General features: G+C 49.6%; 1 protein-coding gene across 1 annotated transcript in view; it reads right to left on the bottom strand.

Annotated features, from left to right (window-relative positions):
• Positions 1–19394, bottom strand: part of LOC120981589 (immunoglobulin superfamily member 11-like) — a 69505-nt gene that overhangs the window by 7520 nt on the left and 42591 nt on the right. Inside the window, exons 2-4 of the mRNA XM_040411127.1 lie at positions 4034–4194; positions 3748–3952; positions 2451–2606 (exon numbers count right to left, since the gene is read on the bottom strand). Of these exons, the coding sequence (XP_040267061.1) occupies positions 2451–2606; positions 3748–3952; positions 4034–4147 (475 nt within the window). The 5' untranslated portion in view covers positions 4148–4194. The remainder of the gene's footprint in view (positions 1–2450; positions 2607–3747; positions 3953–4033; positions 4195–19394) is intronic.

Here is a 19394-nt window from a genome sequence, read left to right as displayed (position 1 = left end):
AAGAACCACGGCCAGAAGACTAGATCTACGGTGGAGCAGAACTAACGCAGATTCCTCTGGACCAGATTTGGAAAGCAGCCACATAAACATCCACTCCTACTTTAATCAGGAGAATGCTGATGTTCCATTGCTGTGCTGCCACAGTTCTAGGAGGATTAAGAACATTTACTCAAACGCTTTTTTTCCATGAGCAAGCAGCACCTAAGACGTCTTATATAGGGACACAAAAGGGACCACACATCACCCGACCATCTCCAAAATGACCCTGGCAATCTAACTCAGGAACCTTACCTAATGCAACGTATTCCTTAACAGAAAACCTCCCGCTGCCACAGGCAAGCAACCAACACACAGTTAATGGCACAATTAGTGATAGACACACAATGACCAACCAACTACAGCACACACATAATAGACACACAATGACCAACCAACTACAGCACACACATAGTAATAGACACACGATGACAACCAACTACAGCACACACATAGTAATAGACACACGATGACAACCAACTACAGCACACACATAGTAATAGACACACGATGACAAACCAACTACAGCACACACATAGTAATAGACACACGATGACAACCAACTACAGCACACACATAGTAATAGACACACAATGACAACCAACTACAGCACACACATAGTAATAGACACACGATGACAAACCAACTACAGCACACACATAGTAATAGACACACGATGACAACCAACTACAGCACACACATAGTAATAGACACACAATGACAACCAACTACAGCACACACATAGTAATAGACACACAATGACAACCAACTACAGCACACACATAGTAATAGACACACAATGACAACCAACTACAGCACACACATAATAGACACACAATGACCAACCAACTACAGCACACACATAATAGACACACAATGACCAACCAACTACAGCACACACATAGTAATAGACACACGATGACCAACCAACTACAGCACACACATAGTAATAGACACACGATGACAACCAACTACAGCACACACATAGTAATAGATACACAATGACAACCAACTACAGCACACACATAGTAATAGACACACGATGACAACCAACTTCAGCACACACATAGTAATAGACACACAATGACCAACCAACTACAGCACACACATAATAGACACACAATGACCAACCAACTACAGCACACACATAGTAATAGATACACAATGACAACCAACTACAGCACACACATAGTAATAGACACACGATGACAACCAACTACAGCACACACATAGTAATAGACACACGATGACAAACCAACTACAGCACACACATAGTAATAGACACACGATGACAACCAACTACAGCACACACATAGTAATAGACACACAATGACAACCAACTACAGCACACACATAGTAATAGATACACAATGACAACCAACTACAGCACACACATAGTAATAGACACACGATGACAACCAACTTCAGCACACACATAGTAATAGATACACAATGACAACCAACTACAGCACACACATAGTAATAGACACACGATGACAACCAACTACAGCACACACATAATAGACACACAATGACCAACCAACTACAGCACACACATAGTAATAGACACACGATGACAACCAACTACAGCACACACATAGTAATAGACACACGATGACAACCAACTACAGCACACACATAGTAATAGACACACGATGACAAACCAACTACAGCACACACATAGTAATAGACACACGATGACAACCAACTACAGCACACACATAGTAATAGACACACAATGACAACCAACTACAGCACACACATAGTAATAGATACACAATGACAACCAACTACAGCACACACATAGTAATAGACACACGATGACAACCAACTTCAGCACACACATAGTAATAGATACACAATGACAACCAACTACAGCACACACATAGTAATAGACACACGATGACAACCAACTACAGCACACACATAGTAATAGACACACAATGACAACCAACTACAGCACACACATAGTAATAGACACACAATGACAACCAACTACAGCACACACATAGTAATAGACACACGATGACAACCAACTACAGCACACACATAGTAATAGACACACAATGACAACCAACTACAGCACACACATAGTAATAGTCACACAATGACAACCAACTACAGCACACACATAGTAATAGACACACGATGACAAACCAACTACAGCACACACATAGTAATAGACACACGATGACAACCAACTACAGCACACACATAGAAATAGACACACGATGACAACCAACTACAGCACACACATAGTAATAGACACACGATGACAAACCAACTACAGCACACACATAGTAATAGACACACGATGACAATCAATTACAGCCACATAGTGGTTTTACCTCATCAGTGTCCCAGGCGATATGCTGCTCTGGAGGAAGAGCTGACCGCCTGCTGCTTGCACTCACCTTCTTGGGTGCTGGTCAGGGGGTGAGCACTGGGCAGGATCCGTTCCCATCTGATTGTTGGTGTTGGGATTCCCTCCTTCACTGAACATTGCAGCCTGATGCTTCCTCCTTCCTGCCCATGGCCGTCACTGGAACAGTCAGGGATCGAGGGGGGAACTGCAGACGGAAGAATGGAGTAAAGTGACGATCGTTCACATGCCTTCTGTGCTCCACCACATGTCTCAACCATCCCGTGGTCACCAGCACACAAATGTCACAGCACAAACCTGATGTCCAGCTTAGTCTAAGGGTGCCAAGGAACTGTCTGTTCATGGCCATCCCAGCTGCAGACCCTCAGGGCAACAGCTGGAGGAACAACACAGAAAGGAGGCTGTGCAGTAGTGCAAACGGGTCACCTCTGCAGTGCTCCTCGACTCAAAGCACCAGAGGGTGTTATCAGGGTGACGCCTCCTCTCTACAGTTACTATGGTTAGGGTGTTGTTGGGGTGACGACTCCTCTCTACGGTTACTATGGTGAGGGTGTTATTGGGGTGTCGCATCCTCTCTATAGTTACTATGGTGAGGGTGTTGTTGGGGTGTCGCATCCTCTCTATAGTTACTATGGTGAGGGTGTTATTGGGGTGTCGCATCCTCTCTATAGTTACTATGGTGAGGGTGTTGTTGGGGTGACGACTCCTCTCTACGGTTACTATGGTGAGGGTGTTATTGGGGTGACGCATCCTCTCTATAGTTACTATGGTGAGGGTGTTGTTGGGGTGACGACTCCTCTCTACGGTTACTATGGTGAGGGTGTTATTGGGGTGTCGCATCCTCTCTATAGTTACTATGGTGAGGGTGTTTTTGGGGTGACACCTCCTCTTTACTGTTACTATGATGAGGGTGCTATTGGGGAGACGCCTCCTCTCTATAGTTACTATGGTGAGGGTGTTATCAGGATGACGCCCATTCTTTACAGTTACCAGGATGAGGGTGTTGTTATAAGGGTGACCCCTCTAGTAGCAATACACCATATGGTGGCCTGCTGACCTGGAAGGTTAGAATTGTAGGAGACACTGCATATATTATCGGGTTCTGCCCTCCTGGAGCAGCACTACCATAGGGTTCTCTTCCAGACTGTGGTCACCTTGCGGTGGTGGTTGGGCACAGACACTTTTGATAAGAAACTATTTGCTAAGCTCCTCGTGTCTATATGTATAGTAAATCTATACATATGACATGCTTTACATTTATGGAGTGCTGCTATACGTCGTACCCGGACACCCCCAGGACCCAGCACATTGCATCTAGTGTCACCTACCCAGCACTTTTAGTCCCACGAGGCCAATGTTGGGTGTTGCCCTGTCAGGAGGGTTGATGACCATACATTGGTAGGTTCCGGTGTCGGACACGCGACTATGGTTAAGGATGATACTGGCATCCTGGGTTGGCTGGAAGGCAAATTTGACTCTTCCCAGGTATTGGCTGAGACTTTCGACAATCTGATCCTGTTCATATGAGATGACCTGTGTGTGGAGGAACGACAAAGACGTCTATCAGTGGCAGGCACGATATCTGCAGTAATGGCTAACCGGGGGGCCACGCACCTGCAAGGGCTGCTGAGGCTGCAGCAGGGGGGACACAGTCCAGATGATGTTGAGGCGGTTGAGGGCTGCAGTCGTTCTGAATGAGCAGGGGAGCAGGACACTTCCACCTCTCATCACCTGGATGCTGGGAGGGTTTACTACGACCTTCACAGCCGCACCTGCTGCAATACAGAGGGAGACAAGGATGAAACCTGCACCATGTCTGTCGCTGACACTAGAACATGAGAAATGTATCTCAGGTCCTGGGGAGAAGAAGCCCCAGACACCAGGGGGATGCAACAATCACCATCTCCCCTCTGCGCATGGAGAAAGCAGGCCCAACATGGCCACCACATGAGACAGATGATTATGGGGAAGGGAGTGTGTGATGCCCGGGTGGTGTCCATTCCATCCTGTTCACATTGCATGACACAGTCCAAAGGGCCCCAGGTCCAGCTTTCCCAATGTTCCTGCATTTTTCTCCACTAGGGGGCAAGCATGGGCAAGAAATGTCAGACCAGGTAAAGCTTTAGGCTATGTTATCTGAAGACACCTTCAGCGCAGGACACTTGGATTCTTGTGCAAGGCGAAGTACAGTCATTGCCATCAGCAAAATCAAAGCAGGGGGCGCCATATAGCCTTGCTTAATTGCTGCATGACAAGGGTTGTCTGAGTTCCACCCCCCCACAAATATCATATGCTCCCCCCGCAGGACTGAGAGGCGAGCATACGTGCTTGTATTATTGTATCAAAATCCCAAACGGTTGACTGACCAAAAAGAAATCCCTTTAAGGGTCCCAACCCAATATATGTACAAAATAAAACTACATCTTTATTTTGTCATCCTTAAAGGGGTTCTGCAGTTTGTTTAAACTGATAATCTATCCTCTGGATAGATTATCAGCATCTGACCGGCGGGGGTCCGACACTAAAGACCCCCACCGATCAGCTGTTTGAGAAGGCAGCGGTGCTGGCAGTAGTGCCGCAGCCTTCTCACTGTTTACCGCAGGCCCAGTGACGCCACGACTAGTATCGCTTAGCTGCGCCCAGGCCAGTTGATACTAGTCGTGGCGTCACTGGGCCTGCGGTAAACAGTGAGAAGGCAGCGGCACTACTGCCAGCACCGCTGCCTTCTCAAACAGCTGATCGGCGGGGGTCCTGGGTGTCGGACCCCCGCCGATCAGAAGCGGATGATCTATCCAGAGGTTTAAACAAACTGCAGAACCCCTTTAAAACCTTATATATGTGGAAAAAAAGGAAAATCATGTGTAAATAAAACTATCAAAGGACAGTGGAACAGGGTCACCGATGGTTATTGTTAATAACTGGAGGGAGGGAGAGATTTGTGTAGTTTTATGTGGTTTGTGTGGTGTTGTTATTATGAGTATTTCTTCAGTCTATTTCCACTATATGGTGCTTTCTTTATACACTCTCTGCTACTACTCAGCAGATATTATATTGGCTGGGGGTGCACATACAGCAGAGAGGTGTGCTACCAGATGTCTGTGCTGCTCAGATAGACCTCAGTGTCTGACAGGCTGTTATCATGCAGCTGCATTCAGATAGACCTCAGTGTCTGACTGGCTGTTATCACGCAGCTGCATTCAGATAGACCTCAGTGTCTGACTGGCTGTTATCATGCAGCTGCATTCAGATAGACCTCAGTGTCTGACTGGCTGTTATCATGCAGCTGCATTCTCTTGTCAGTGCTGCTCAGATAGACCTCAGTGTCTGACAGTTATCATGAAGCTTCATGCCTTGTGTATTATAAACGCACACTTCTGAACACGTATTCACACAAGCCTACATTGCTCAGTCCGATACAATGTGGCCGCCTGATCAAGCACTGCAAAACAGACCGTCTCCTATACACACACTTCAGGCACTAGTGTCTATATCACACACACACCTACTATTACACATATGTCCTCTGATAGTTTTATTTACACACGATTTTCCTTTTTTTCACAAATAAAGCTGTAGTTTTAACGTGTACATATATTGGGTTGGGACCCCTAAAGGGATTTCTTTATGGTCAGTCGACCGTTCGGGATTTTGTTGAAATTATCCTGAGGGTCCCATCTAGGGCCATCAATGTGATTAATTGTATTATTGCATCACACATGATGGGGGGGGGGGGGGTTATCCCCTTTAAGAGATTGTGTCACTAATGGTTTTTGTGTGATTGATCCATGCGAGCAGTTTATCAGTCACTGGACATTTCTTATTAACAAGTCGCAGCCCTGTACATGATTCTTGAGACACAAGACCAACCCAGCCGCTCCAAACTGGACCAGAGCTCAGCCCCAGGGGCCCTAAACTTCTCCCACCTATAACAGTATTACAAGAGGCAAGTCTATAATGTGAGGCCAGGCTTCTGCACAGCCTCTTCTAACCACACACACCTGATCATCCAGCTACACCTGACCAGCCAGATCTAGGGCCAAAGGAGCCCAGACTTCTGCAGAAGGAGACATTTCAGCATTACTTCTCCCAGACCTTCAGTTTATAGTTAGGGAACATTGGGGGGGACTTATCACATTTATCTTACTTGAGTAGAAGGGAGGAATAAAAAGTGAGGAAACATCTCAAGACAGAACAGAAAGATGCTCCAAATCCATCAAACACTGTGCAGCAGCTAATAAATGTGGACCAAACAGTGGCTTTAATACATCCCGATAATAAATTTCCCCCAATGTGTCCTGGAGGACCTTGGATTAAGTCAACCATACATTATGGATTATCAGATGCCCATTTAACCGAGATGTCTCTGCTGCGATCTGATCTGGGCTTCCATTGATTGGATGTAGATCTGTCATTCATGGTCTCTGCTGTGATCTGGTCTGGTCTTCTATTGGTTGGATGCAGATCTGTCGATCATGGTTGGTCTCTGTGGTGATCTGGTCTGGGCTTCCATTGATGGGATGCAGATCTGTCATTCATGGTCTCTGCTGTGATCTGGTCTGGTCTTCTATTGGTTGGATGCAGATCTGTGGGTGGCTTAAGTGACACTTCTAGTTTGCTAGACATCTTCCATAAGGTAAAGTTCTAATTCCAGATGAATACATTTACAGACTGAGCAGCAGAGAGACATCTGATGGCACCGCTCACCTCTCATATTCATGTTGTCATATCCGGTGGAGCATAGTCTCACGAGAGTAAGATGAATGCACTTTCTCCGCCTTACCTCCACACCTATTCTCTGCTGCCAGCAAGGAACACCATCCTTTACAGGTCTAACACGGCCAAACAATGTTAACCCTTTAATGTATAATACAAGGAGAAAATCTCTACATCCTCTCAGATAGCAAAGCTGACAAAGTGATTTCACTTGGATATCTATGCACCAAGAGGAACAGAAAGCTATGAAGCCGGTCAAGACCCTATTACCACATCAATGCTGACCCCTCTAGCCCATCCCCTTAGCCAGGCTGACCCCTGTAGCCCATCCCCTTAGCCAGGCTGACCCCTGTAGCCCATCCCCTTAGCCAGGATGACCCCTGTACCCAATCCCCTTAGCCAGGATGACCCCTGTACCCAATCCCCCTAGCCAGGATGACCCCTGTAGCCCATCCCATTAGCTAGGATGACCCCTGTAGCAAATCCCCTTAGCCAGGATGACCCCTGTAGCCCATCCCCTTAGCCAGGCTGACCCCTGTAGCTCATCCCCTTACCCAGGCTGACCCCTGTAGCTCATCTCCTTAGCCAGGCTGACCCCTGTAGCTCATCCCCTTAGCCAGGCTGACCCCTGTAGCTCATCTCCTTAGCCAGGATGACCCCTGTACCCAATCCCCCTAGCCAGGCTGACCCCTGTAGCCCATCCCCTTAGCCAGGCTGACCCCTGTACCCCATCCCCTTAGCCAGGCTGACCCCTGTAGCTCATCCCCTTAGCCAGGCTGACCCCTGTAGCTCATCTCCTTAGCCAGGCTGACCCCTGTAGCTCATCTCCTTAGCCAGGCTGACCCCTGTACCCCATCCCCTTAGCCAGGATGACCCCTGTAGCCCATCCCCTTAGCCAGGATGACCCCTGTACCCCATCCCCTTAGCCAGGCTGACCCCTGTAGCCCATCCCCTTAGCTAGGCTGACCCCTGTACCCAATTCACCTAGCCAGGATGACCCCTGTAGCCCATCCCCTTAGCTAGGCTGACCCCTGTAGCCCATCCCCTTAGCTAGGCTGACCCCTGTAGCCCATCCCCTTAGCTAGGCTGACCCCTGTAGCCCATCCCCTTAGCTAGGCTGACCCCTGTAGCCCATCCCCTTAGCCAGGCTGACCCCTGTAGCCCATCCCCTTAGCTAGGCTGACCCCTGTAGCCCATCCCCTTAGCCAGGCTGACCCCTGTAGCCCATCCCCTTAGCCAGGCTGACCCCTGTAGCCCATCCCCTTAGCCAGGCTGACCGCTGTTGCCCATCCCCTTAGCCAGGCTGACCCCTGTACCCAATCCCCCTAGCCAGGATGACCCCTGTAGCCCATCCCCTTAGCTAGGATGACCCCTGTAGCAAATCCCCTTAGTCAGGATGACCCCTGTAGCCCATCCCCTTAGCTAGGCTGACCCCTGTAGCCCATTCCCTTAGCCAGGATGACCCCTGTACCCAATCCCCCTAGCCAGGATGACCCCTGTAGCCCATCCCCTTAGCTAGGCTGACCCCTGTAGCCCATCACCTTAGCTAGGCTGACCCCTGTAGCCCGACCCCAGTAGCCCATCCCCTTAGCCAGGATGACCTCCGTATCCCATCACCTTAGCCAGGATGACCCCTAGAACCCTATCACCCTGGCCACACTGACCTCCAGAACCCTATCACCCTGGCCACACTGATCTCCAGAAGTCTATCACCCTGGCCACACTGACATCCAGTTCTCCATCACCCCGGCCACACTGATCTCCAGAACCCTATCACCCTGGCCACACTGATCTCCAGAACCCTATCACCCTGGCCACACTGATCTCCAGAAGTCTATCACCCTGGCCACACTGACATCCAGTTCTCCATCACCCCGGCCACACTGATCTCCAGAACCCTATCACCCTGGCCACACTGATCTCCAGAAGCCTATCACCCTGGCCACACTGACCTCCAGTTCTCCATCACCCCGGCCACACTGACATCCAGTTCTCCATCACCCCGGCCACACTGACCTCCAGAACCCTATCACCCTGACCACACTGACCTCCAGTTCTCTATCACCCCATCTACAATGACCTACAAGACTCAGTCACACTAAACATTTGAAACCTAGTAATCTAGCTTGGCTTCCCTCCTGGACCCTATTGGTAGATGTTGGAGTGTTACCTGTGAGGGTACAGTACAGAAGGCACAGGTGGGTTAGTTGCAGCTCGCTGGTCATGGTGTAGGGAGGGAGATGCTTCTGTGTTGATCCCATCATCAGGGGTCTGTCTGTGCCTGTTCTACCCCCTCCACCCTGTGTGCCTCCCGGGGTCACCCCCTTCCCCCTCCTTGCTGTTTGACGAATTTCATTCGCTCCATTTCCCTCGGTCTCTCTTCAGCTGTCTCATCAGTTCCTCTTTGCCCACCACACATCTCAGGATGGAAGGGCTCCCAGAACCTATTTTATAGAGTTTTCGACTCCATGTTCAGAAGTATAGCATTCAGGCTGTTGATAAAGGTATGGCCCTACATGTGGGTGATATTATCCCAAAGCTTTCGGTCTGTGGGCAGTGCAATCAACTACAATGATTCTAGGACTCTTATGTAAGTTGTCAGGGACAAGAAGGACCAGTTGTAGGTAGAGAGGAGTAGACAGACTAGCGATGGTCACTGCCCCAGCTCCAGTTTATCAAGCCTTGTGTAGTATTCTGTTGACTTAATGGGATATAAGGAACGTTTTCCAACATTCCCCCCACTTTTGCCCCTTATTAACACATGGAGACCTCATTCTGGTGTAAGGGCGGAGCGGCCAATTTTATTAACAAAAATAACCATTATAACAGCAGCCCAAAGATTATTCTTGGTTTCCAGCCTCCACTTGTAATTTCACCTTACCCTTGGCCGCACTCACCGACCCAAGGGCACCAAAACATCAACATCATGCCCCCTGCAGGCCTTCCAGCCCTATCAGAAGGCGCCAGCCTTCAACTCACCAAACCTCCTAAGATGCACGCCCCAAAGGGTCATGCAACTATTCCAAAATTGTTCTGCCTCCCAGGATCCCCTTTTTACCTGCCACCTCACCTATGCTCGTCCTGCCACACCCGAACTGCTGTCTCCAAACCTTCTTGAAGCCCCAGTGCCCAAATATTCATCCCCACATCATTCAAATGAAGGCCATCTGGCCGTAGAAACATTGCAGACGCCTTCTCCAACTCCCTATGACGCACCACAATGCCTCCTTCACGCCGTACAAAAAGCCCAACTTCCTTATTCAACTTCGCCCTAGCTTTATTAATGTGATCAACCGATCTCGCCAATCTCCAAGACCTGCGCGCCACTACCTCAGACCAGACTACCGACAAACTCAGCAATTCCGACCACAAACGCAACAGATCCAAATTGATATCTCTTATAACATCCCTGGAAAAGAATCGCACCCCCAGATCATTTTACCCTACGTGGAGCTCCAAAATATCGGAGAGCCTGTCCAAGGACACATAAAAAAGAAATTCTGATAACACCCTACCCCACAAGAGGCCCCGTAACCCTGTCCAACAAACCTTTAACTGCTCGTTAGGAAAACCCAATTGTCTGCAGATTTGCCGAACATCAGCCCGCAGGGCACCCCAGTACACATACGAATGCCCGAATATCCACGCCAAACACCAGGAGGATCCTGCAACAGAAACAAAACGCGCAATTACACATGGAAGAACCAAAAAACACCCCTCCCCAGTGTTAAACCATTCCACAAAACCACCTCTTTCGGCACATCCTTAAAGGGGTTGTCCGAGTTATTTTTTTTGTTCTTTCTATGATCTTAACTAAGGCCTCTTTCACACTTGCGTTTGTTGGGATCCCGGCATGCACTTCCGTTGCCGGAGGTGCCTGCCGATCCGTAACAACGCAAGTGTACTGAAAAGCATTTGAGACGGAACGTCTACCAATGCTTTCAGTGTTACTATGAGCAGCCAGGACGCTATAAAGTCCTGGTTGCCAGTAGTAGTAGTTGGGGGGGGGGGAGCGGTATACTTACAGTCCGTGCGGCTCCCCGGGCGCTCCAGAATGACGTCAGAGCGCCCCATGCGCATGGATGACGTGATCCATGTGATCACGTGATCCATGCGCTTGGGGCGCCCTGACGTCACTCTGGAGCGCCCGGGGACCGCACGGACGGTAAGTATGCTGCTCCCCTGCTCCCCGCTACACTTACCATGGCTGTCAGGACTTTAGCGTCCCGGCAGCCATGGTAACCATTCAGAAGAAAAGCTAAATGTCGGCTCCGGCAATGCGCCGAAACGACGTTTAGCTTAAGGCCGATTCCGGATCAATGCCTTTCAATGGGCATTGATCCCGGATCCGGCCTTGCGGCAAGTCTTCAGGATTTTTGGCCGGAGCAAAAAGCGCAGCATGCTGCGGTATTTTCTCCGGCCAAAAAACGTTCCGTACCGGAACTGAAGACATCCTGATGCATCCTGAACGGGATTTCTCTCCATTCTGAATTGCATGGGGATAATCCTAATGCAACAGCTTTCCAATTAACTCACATCTCCTCCAGTGGCTGGATTCTCAGATTTCACTGAGGGTCACATGACCTGTGATGTCAGCTTCTCTCCCTGCTCTGATAAAGGTCGTTTACAAGCCTGTAAATGAGATGTCACTGTGCTGGCCACGCCCCCTTCACTGCCTCTGTCCTAGGATTCTTAACCCCTTCATCTGCACAGACTGGGTAGCTCTGCAGGCAGTGAGGAGACAATGCTGGGCACTGGAGCGGACATACTAGAGAGAGCATTCCACAAGAAGTTAGGGGGAAGATCCTGTGTGTATTAGCAGTGTCATTATACAGCTGGGACTTGTAGTCCTACACATACAACATGCTGCAGAGTCTCCCAGCAGGCGGACATGTCACTCAGGACAGCTCTTGTATCCGCTCCCTTAGCAGTGTCATTATACAGCTGGGACTTGTAGTCCTACACATACAACATGCTGCAGAGTCTCCCAGCAGGCAGACATGTCACTCAGGGCAGCTCTTGTATCCACTCCCTTAGCAGTGTCATTATACAGCTGGGACTTGTAGTCCTACACATACAACATGCTGCAGAGTCTCCCAGCAGGCAGACATGTCACTCAGGGCAGCTCTTGTATCCAGCTCCCTTAGCAGTGTCATTATACAGCTGGGACTTGTAGTCCTACACATACAACATGCTGCAGAGTCTCCCAGCAGGCAGACATGTCACTCAGGGCAGCTCTTGTATCCACTCCCTTAGCAGTGTCATTATACAGCTGGGACTTGTAGTCCTACACATACAACATGCTGCAGAGTCTCCCAGCAGGCAGACATGTCACTCAGGGCAGCTCTTGTATCCACTCCCTTAGCAGTGTCATTATACAGCTGGGACTTGTAGTCCTACACATACAACATGCTGCAGAGTCTCCCAGCAGGCAGACATGTCACTCAGGGCAGCTCTTGTATCCACTCCCTTAGCAGTGTCATTATACAGCTGGGACTTGTAGTCCTACACATACAACATGCTGCAGAGTCTCCCAGCAGGCAGACATGTCACTCAGGGCAGCTCTTGTATCCACTCCCTTAGCAGTGTCATTATACAGCTGGGACTTGTAGTCCTACACATACAACATGCTGCAGAGTCTCCCAGCAGGCAGACATGTCACTCAGGGCAGCTCTTGTATCCACTCCCTTAGCAGTGTCATTATACAGCTGGGACTTGTAGTCCTACACATACAACATGCTGCAGAGTCTCCCAGCAGGCAGACATGTCACTCAGGGCAGCTCTTGTATCCACTCCCTTAGCAGTGTCATTATACAGCTGGGACTTGTAGTCCTACACATACAACATGCTGCAGAGTCTCCCAGCAGGCAGACATGTCACTCAGGGCAGCTCTTGTATCCACTCCCTTAGCAGTGTCATTATACAGCTGGGACTTGTAGTCCTACACATACAACATGCTGCAGAGTCTCCCAGCAGGCAGACATGTCACTCAGGGCAGCTCTTGTATCCACTCCCTTAGCAGTGTCATTATACAGCTGGGACTTGTAGTCCTACACATACAACATGCTGCAGAGTCTCCCAGCAGGCAGACATGTCACTCAGGGCAGCTCTTGTATCCACTCCCTTAGCAGTGTCATTATACAGCTGGGACTTGTAGTCCTACACATACAACATGCTGCAGAGTCTCCCAGCAGGCAGACATGTCACTCAGGGCAGCTCTTGTATCCACTCCCTTAGCAGTGTCATTATACAGCTGGGACTTGTAGTCCTACACATACAACATGCTGCAGAGTCTCCCAGCAGGCAGACATGTCACTCAGGGCAGCTCTTGTATCCACTCCCTTAGCAGTGTCATTATACAGCTGGGACTTGTAGTCCTACACATACAACATGCTGCAGAGTCTCCCAGCAGGCAGACATGTCACTCAGGGCAGCTCTTGTATCCACTCCCTTAGCAGTGTCATTATACAGCTGGGACTTGTAGTCCTACACATACAACATGCTGCAGAGTCTCCCAGCAGGCAGACATGTCACTCAGGGCAGCTCTTGTATCCACTCCCTTAGCAGTGTCATTATACAGCTGGGACTTGTAGTCCTACACATACAACATGCTGCAGAGTCTCCCAGCAGGCGGACATGTCACTCAGGGCAGCTCTTGTATCCACTCCCTTAGCAGTGTCATTATACAGCTGGGACTTGTAGTCCTACACATACAACATGCTGCAGAGTCTCCCAGCAGGCAGACATGTCACTCAGGGCAGCTCTTGTATCCACTCCCTTAGCAGTGTCATTATACAGCTGGGACTTGTAGTCCTACACATACAACATGCTGCAGAGTCTCCCAGCAGGCAGACATGTCACTCAGGGCAGCTCTTGTATCCACTCCCTTAGCAGTGTCATTATACAGCTGGGACTTGTAGTCCTACACATACAACATGCTGCAGAGTCTCCCAGCAGGCAGACATGTCACTCAGGGCAGCTCTTGTATCCACTCCCTTAGCAGTGTCATTATACAGCTGGGACTTGTAGTCCTACACATACAACATGCTGCAGAGTCTCCCAGCAGGCAGACATGTCACTCAGGGCAGCTCTTGTATCCACTCCCTTAGCAGTGTCATTATACAGCTGGGACTTGTAGTCCTACACATACAACATGCTGCAGAGTCTCCCAGCAGGCAGACATGTCACTCAGGGCAGCTCTTGTATCCACTCCCTTAGCAGTGTCATTATACAGCTGGGACTTGTAGTCCTACACATACAACATGCTGCAGAGTCTCCCAGCAGGCAGACATGTCACTCAGGGCAGCTCTTGTATCCGCTCCCTTAGCAGTGTCATTATACAGCTGGGACTTGTAGTCCTACACATACAACATGCTGCAGAGTCTCCCAGCAGGCAGACATGTCACTCAGGGCAGCTCTTGTATCCACTCCCTTAGCAGTGTCATTATACAGCTGGGACTTGTAGTCCTACACATACAACATGCTGCAGAGTCTCCCAGCAGGCAGACATGTCACTCAGGGCAGCTCTTGTATCCACTCCCTTAGCAGTGTCATTATACAGCTGGGACTTGTAGTCCTACACATACAACATGCTGCAGAGTCTCCCAGCAGGCAGACATGTCACTCAGGGCAGCTCTTGTATCCACTCCCTTAGCAGTGTCATTATACAGCTGGGACTTGTAGTCCTACACATACAACATGCTGCAGAGTCTCCCAGCAGGCAGACATGTCACTCAGGGCAGCTCTTGTATCCACTCCCTTAGCAGTGTCATTATACAGCTGGGACTTGTAGTCCTACACATACAACATGCTGCAGAGTCTCCCAGCAGGCAGACATGTCACTCAGGGCAGCTCTTGTATCCACTCCCTTAGCAGTGTCATTATACAGCTGGGACTTGTAGTCCTACACATACAACATGCTGCAGAGTCTCCCAGCAGGCAGACATGTCACTCAGGGCAGCTCTTGTATCCACTCCCTTAGCAGTGTCATTATACAGCTGGGACTTGTAGTCCTACACATACAACATGCTGCAGAGTCTCCCAGCAGGCAGACATGTCACTCAGGGCAGCTCTTGTATCCACTCCCTTAGCAGTGTCATTATACAGCTGGGACTTGTAGTCCTACACATACAACATGCTGCAGAGTCTCCCAGCAGGCAGACATGTCACTCAGGGCAGCTCTTGTATCCACTCCCTTAGCAGTGTCATTATACAGCTGGGACTTGTAGTCCTACACATACAACATGCTGCAGAGTCTCCCAGCAGGCAGACATGTCACTCAGGGCAGCTCTTGTATCCACTCCCTTAGCAGTGTCATTATACAGCTGGGACTTGTAGTCCTACACATACAACATGCTGCAGAGTCTCCCAGCAGGCAGACATGTCACTCAGGGCAGCTCTTGTATCCACTCCCTTAGCAGTGTCATTATACAGCTGGGACTTGTAGTCCTACACATACAACATGCTGCAGAGTCTCCCAGCAGGCAGACATGTCACTCAGGGCAGCTCTTGTATCCACTCCCTTAGCAGTGTCATTATACAGCTGGGACTTGTAGTCCTACACATACAACATGCTGCAGAGTCTCCCAGCAGGCAGACATGTCACTCAGGGCAGCTCTTGTATCCACTCCCTTAGCAGTGTCATTATACAGCTGGGACTTGTAGTCCTACACATACAACATGCTGCAGAGTCTCCCAGCAGGCAGACATGTCACTCAGGGCAGCTCTTGTATCCACTCCCTTAGCAGTGTCATTATACAGCTGGGACTTGTAGTCCTACACATACAACATGCTGCAGAGTCTCCCAGCAGGCAGACATGTCACTCAGGGCAGCTCTTGTATCCACTCCCTTAGCAGTGTCATTATACAGCTGGGACTTGTAGTCCTACACATACAACATGCTGCAGAGTCTCCCAGCAGGCAGACATGTCACTCAGGGCAGCTCTTGTATCCACTCCCTTAGCAGTGTCATTATACAGCTGGGACTTGTAGTCCTACACATACAACATGCTGCAGAGTCTCCCAGCAGGCAGACATGTCACTCAGGGCAGCTCTTGTATCCACTCCCTTAGCAGTGTCATTATACAGCTGGGACTTGTAGTCCTACACATACAACATGCTGCAGAGTCTCCCAGCAGGCAGACATGTCACTCAGGCAGCTCTTGTATCCACTCCCTTAGCAGTGTCATTATACAGCTGGGACTTGTAGTCCTACACATACAACATGCTGCAGAGTCTCCCAGCAGGCAGACATGTCACTCAGGGCAGCTCTTGTATCCACTCCCTTAGCAGTGTCATTATACAGCTGGGACTTGTAGTCCTACACATACAACATGCTGCAGAGTCTCCCAGCAGGCAGACATGTCACTCAGGGCAGCTCTTGTATCCACTCCCTTAGCAGTGTCATTATACAGCTGGGACTTGTAGTCCTACACATACAACATGCTGCAGAGTCTCCCAGCAGGCAGACATGTCACTCAGGGCAGCTCTTGTATCCACTCCCTTAGCAGTGTCATTATACAGCTGGGACTTGTAGTCCTACACATACAACATGCTGCAGAGTCTCCCAGCAGGCAGACATGTCACTCAGGGCAGCTCTTGTATCCACTCCCTTAGCAGTGTCATTATACAGCTGGGACTTGTAGTCCTACACATACAACATGCTGCAGAGTCTCCCAGCAGGCAGACATGTCACTCAGGGCAGCTCTTGTATCCACTCCCTTAGCAGTGTCATTATACAGCTGGGACTTGTAGTCCTACACATACAACATGCTGCAGAGTCTCCCAGCAGGCAGACATGTCACTCAGGGCAGCTCTTGTATCCACTCCCTTAGCAGTGTCATTATACAGCTGGGACTTGTAGTCCTACACATACAACATGCTGCAGAGTCTCCCAGCAGGCAGACATGTCACTCAGGGCAGCTCTTGTATCCACTCCCTTAGCAGTGTCATTATACAGCTGGGACTTGTAGTCCTACACATACAACATGCTGCAGAGTCTCCCAGCAGGCAGACATGTCACTCAGGGCAGCTCTTGTATCCACTCCCTTAGCAGTGTCATTATACAGCTGGGACTTGTAGTCCTACACATACAACATGCTGCAGAGTCTCCCAGCAGGCAGACATGTCACTCAGGGCAGCTCTTGTATCCACTCCCTTAGCAGTGTCATTATACAGCTGGGACTTGTAGTCCTACACATACAACATGCTGCAGAGTCTCCCAGCAGGCAGACATGTCACTCAGGGCAGCTCTTGTATCCGCTCCCTTAGCAGTGTCATTATACAGCTGGGACTTGTAGTCCTACACATACAACATGCTGCAGAGTCTCCCAGCAGGCAGACATGTCACTCAGGGCAGCTCTTGTATCCACTCCCTTAGCAGTGTCATTATACAGCTGGGACTTGTAGTCCTACAGATACAACATGCTGCAGAGTCTCCCAGCAGGCAGACATGTCACTCAGGGCAGCTCTTGTATCCACTCCCTTAGCAGTGTCATTATACAGCTGGGACTTGTAGTCCTACACATACAACATGCTGCAGAGTCTCCCAGCAGGCAGACATGTCACTCAGGGCAGCTCTTGTATCCACTCCCTTAGCAGTGTCATTATACAGCTGGGACTTGTAGTCCTACACATACAACATGCTGCAGAGTCTCCCAGCAGGCAGACATGTCACTCAGGGCAGCTCTTGTATCCACTCCCTTAGCAGTGTCATTATACAGCTGGGACTTGTAGTCCTACACATACAACATGCTGCAGAGTCTCCCAGCAGGCAGACATGTCACTCAGGGCAGCTCTTGTATCCACTCCCTTAGCAGTGTCATTATACAGCTGGGACTTGTAGTCCTACACATACAACATGCTGCAGAGTCTCCCAGCAGGCAGACATGTCACTCAGGGCAGCTCTTGTATCCGCTCCCTTAGCAGTGTCATTATACAGCTGGGACTTGTAGTCCTACACATACAACATGCTGCAGAGTCTCCCAGCAGGCAGACATGTCACTCAGGGCAGCTCTTGTATCCACTCCCTTAGCAGTGTCATTATACAGCTGGGACTTGTAGTCCTACACATACAACATGCTGCAGAGTCTCCCAGCAGGCAGACATGTCACTCAGGGCAGCTCTTGTATCCACTCCCTTAGCAGTGTCATTATACAGCTGGGACTTGTAGTCCTACACATACAACATGCTGCAGAGTCTCCCAGCAGGCAGACATGTCACTCAGGGCAGCTCTTGTATCCACTGCCTTAGCAGTGTCAGTATACAGCTGGGACTTGTAGTCCTACACATACAACATGCTGCAGAGTCTCCCAGCAGGCAGACATGTCACTCAGGGCAGCTCTTGTATCCACTCCCTTAGCAGTGTCATTATACAGCTGGGACTTGTAGTCCTACACATACAACATGCTGCAGAGTCTCCCAGCAGGCGACATGTCACTCAGGGCAGCTCTTGTATCCACTCCCTTAGCAGTGTCATTATACAGCTGGGACTTGTAGTCCTACACATACAACATGCTGCAGAGTCTCCCAGCAGGCAGACATGTCACTCAGGGCAGCTCTTGTATCCACTCCCTTAGCAGTGTCATTATACAGCTGGGACTTGTAGTCCTACACATACAACATGCTGCAGAGTCTCCCAGCAGGCAGACATGTCACTCAGGGCAGCTCTTGTATCCACTCCCTTAGCAGTGTCATTATACAGCTGGGACTTGTAGTCCTACACATACAACATGCTGCAGAGTCTCCCAGCAGGCAGACATGTCACTCAGGGCAGCTCTTGTATCCACTCCCTTAGCAGTGTCATTATACAGCTGGGACTTGTAGTCCTACACATACAACATGCTGCAGAGTCTCCCAGCAGGCAGACATGTCACTCAGGGCAGCTCTTGTATCCACTCCCTTAGCAGTGTCATTATACAGCTGGGACTTGTAGTCCTACACATACAACATGCTGCAGAGTCTCCCAGCAGGCAGGACATGTCACTCAGGGCAGCTCTTGTATCCACTCCCTTAGCAGTGTCATTATACAGCTGGGACTTGTAGTCCTACACATACAACATGCTGCAGAGTCTCCCAGCAGGCAGACATGTCACTCAGGGCAGCTCTTGTATCCACTCCCTTAGCAGTGTCATTATACAGCTGGGACTTGTAGTCCTACACATACAACATGCTGCAGAGTCTCCCAGCAGGCAGACATGTCACTCAGGGCAGCTCTTGTATCCACTCCCTTAGCAGTGTCATTATACAGCTGGGACTTGTAGTC

This window comes from Bufo bufo, chromosome 11 (assembly GCF_905171765.1).
Source record: "Bufo bufo chromosome 11, aBufBuf1.1, whole genome shotgun sequence".
In the NCBI taxonomy this organism is placed as follows: Eukaryota; Metazoa; Chordata; class Amphibia; order Anura; family Bufonidae; genus Bufo; species Bufo bufo.
This window is presented reverse-complemented; position numbering and strand designations above follow the sequence as displayed.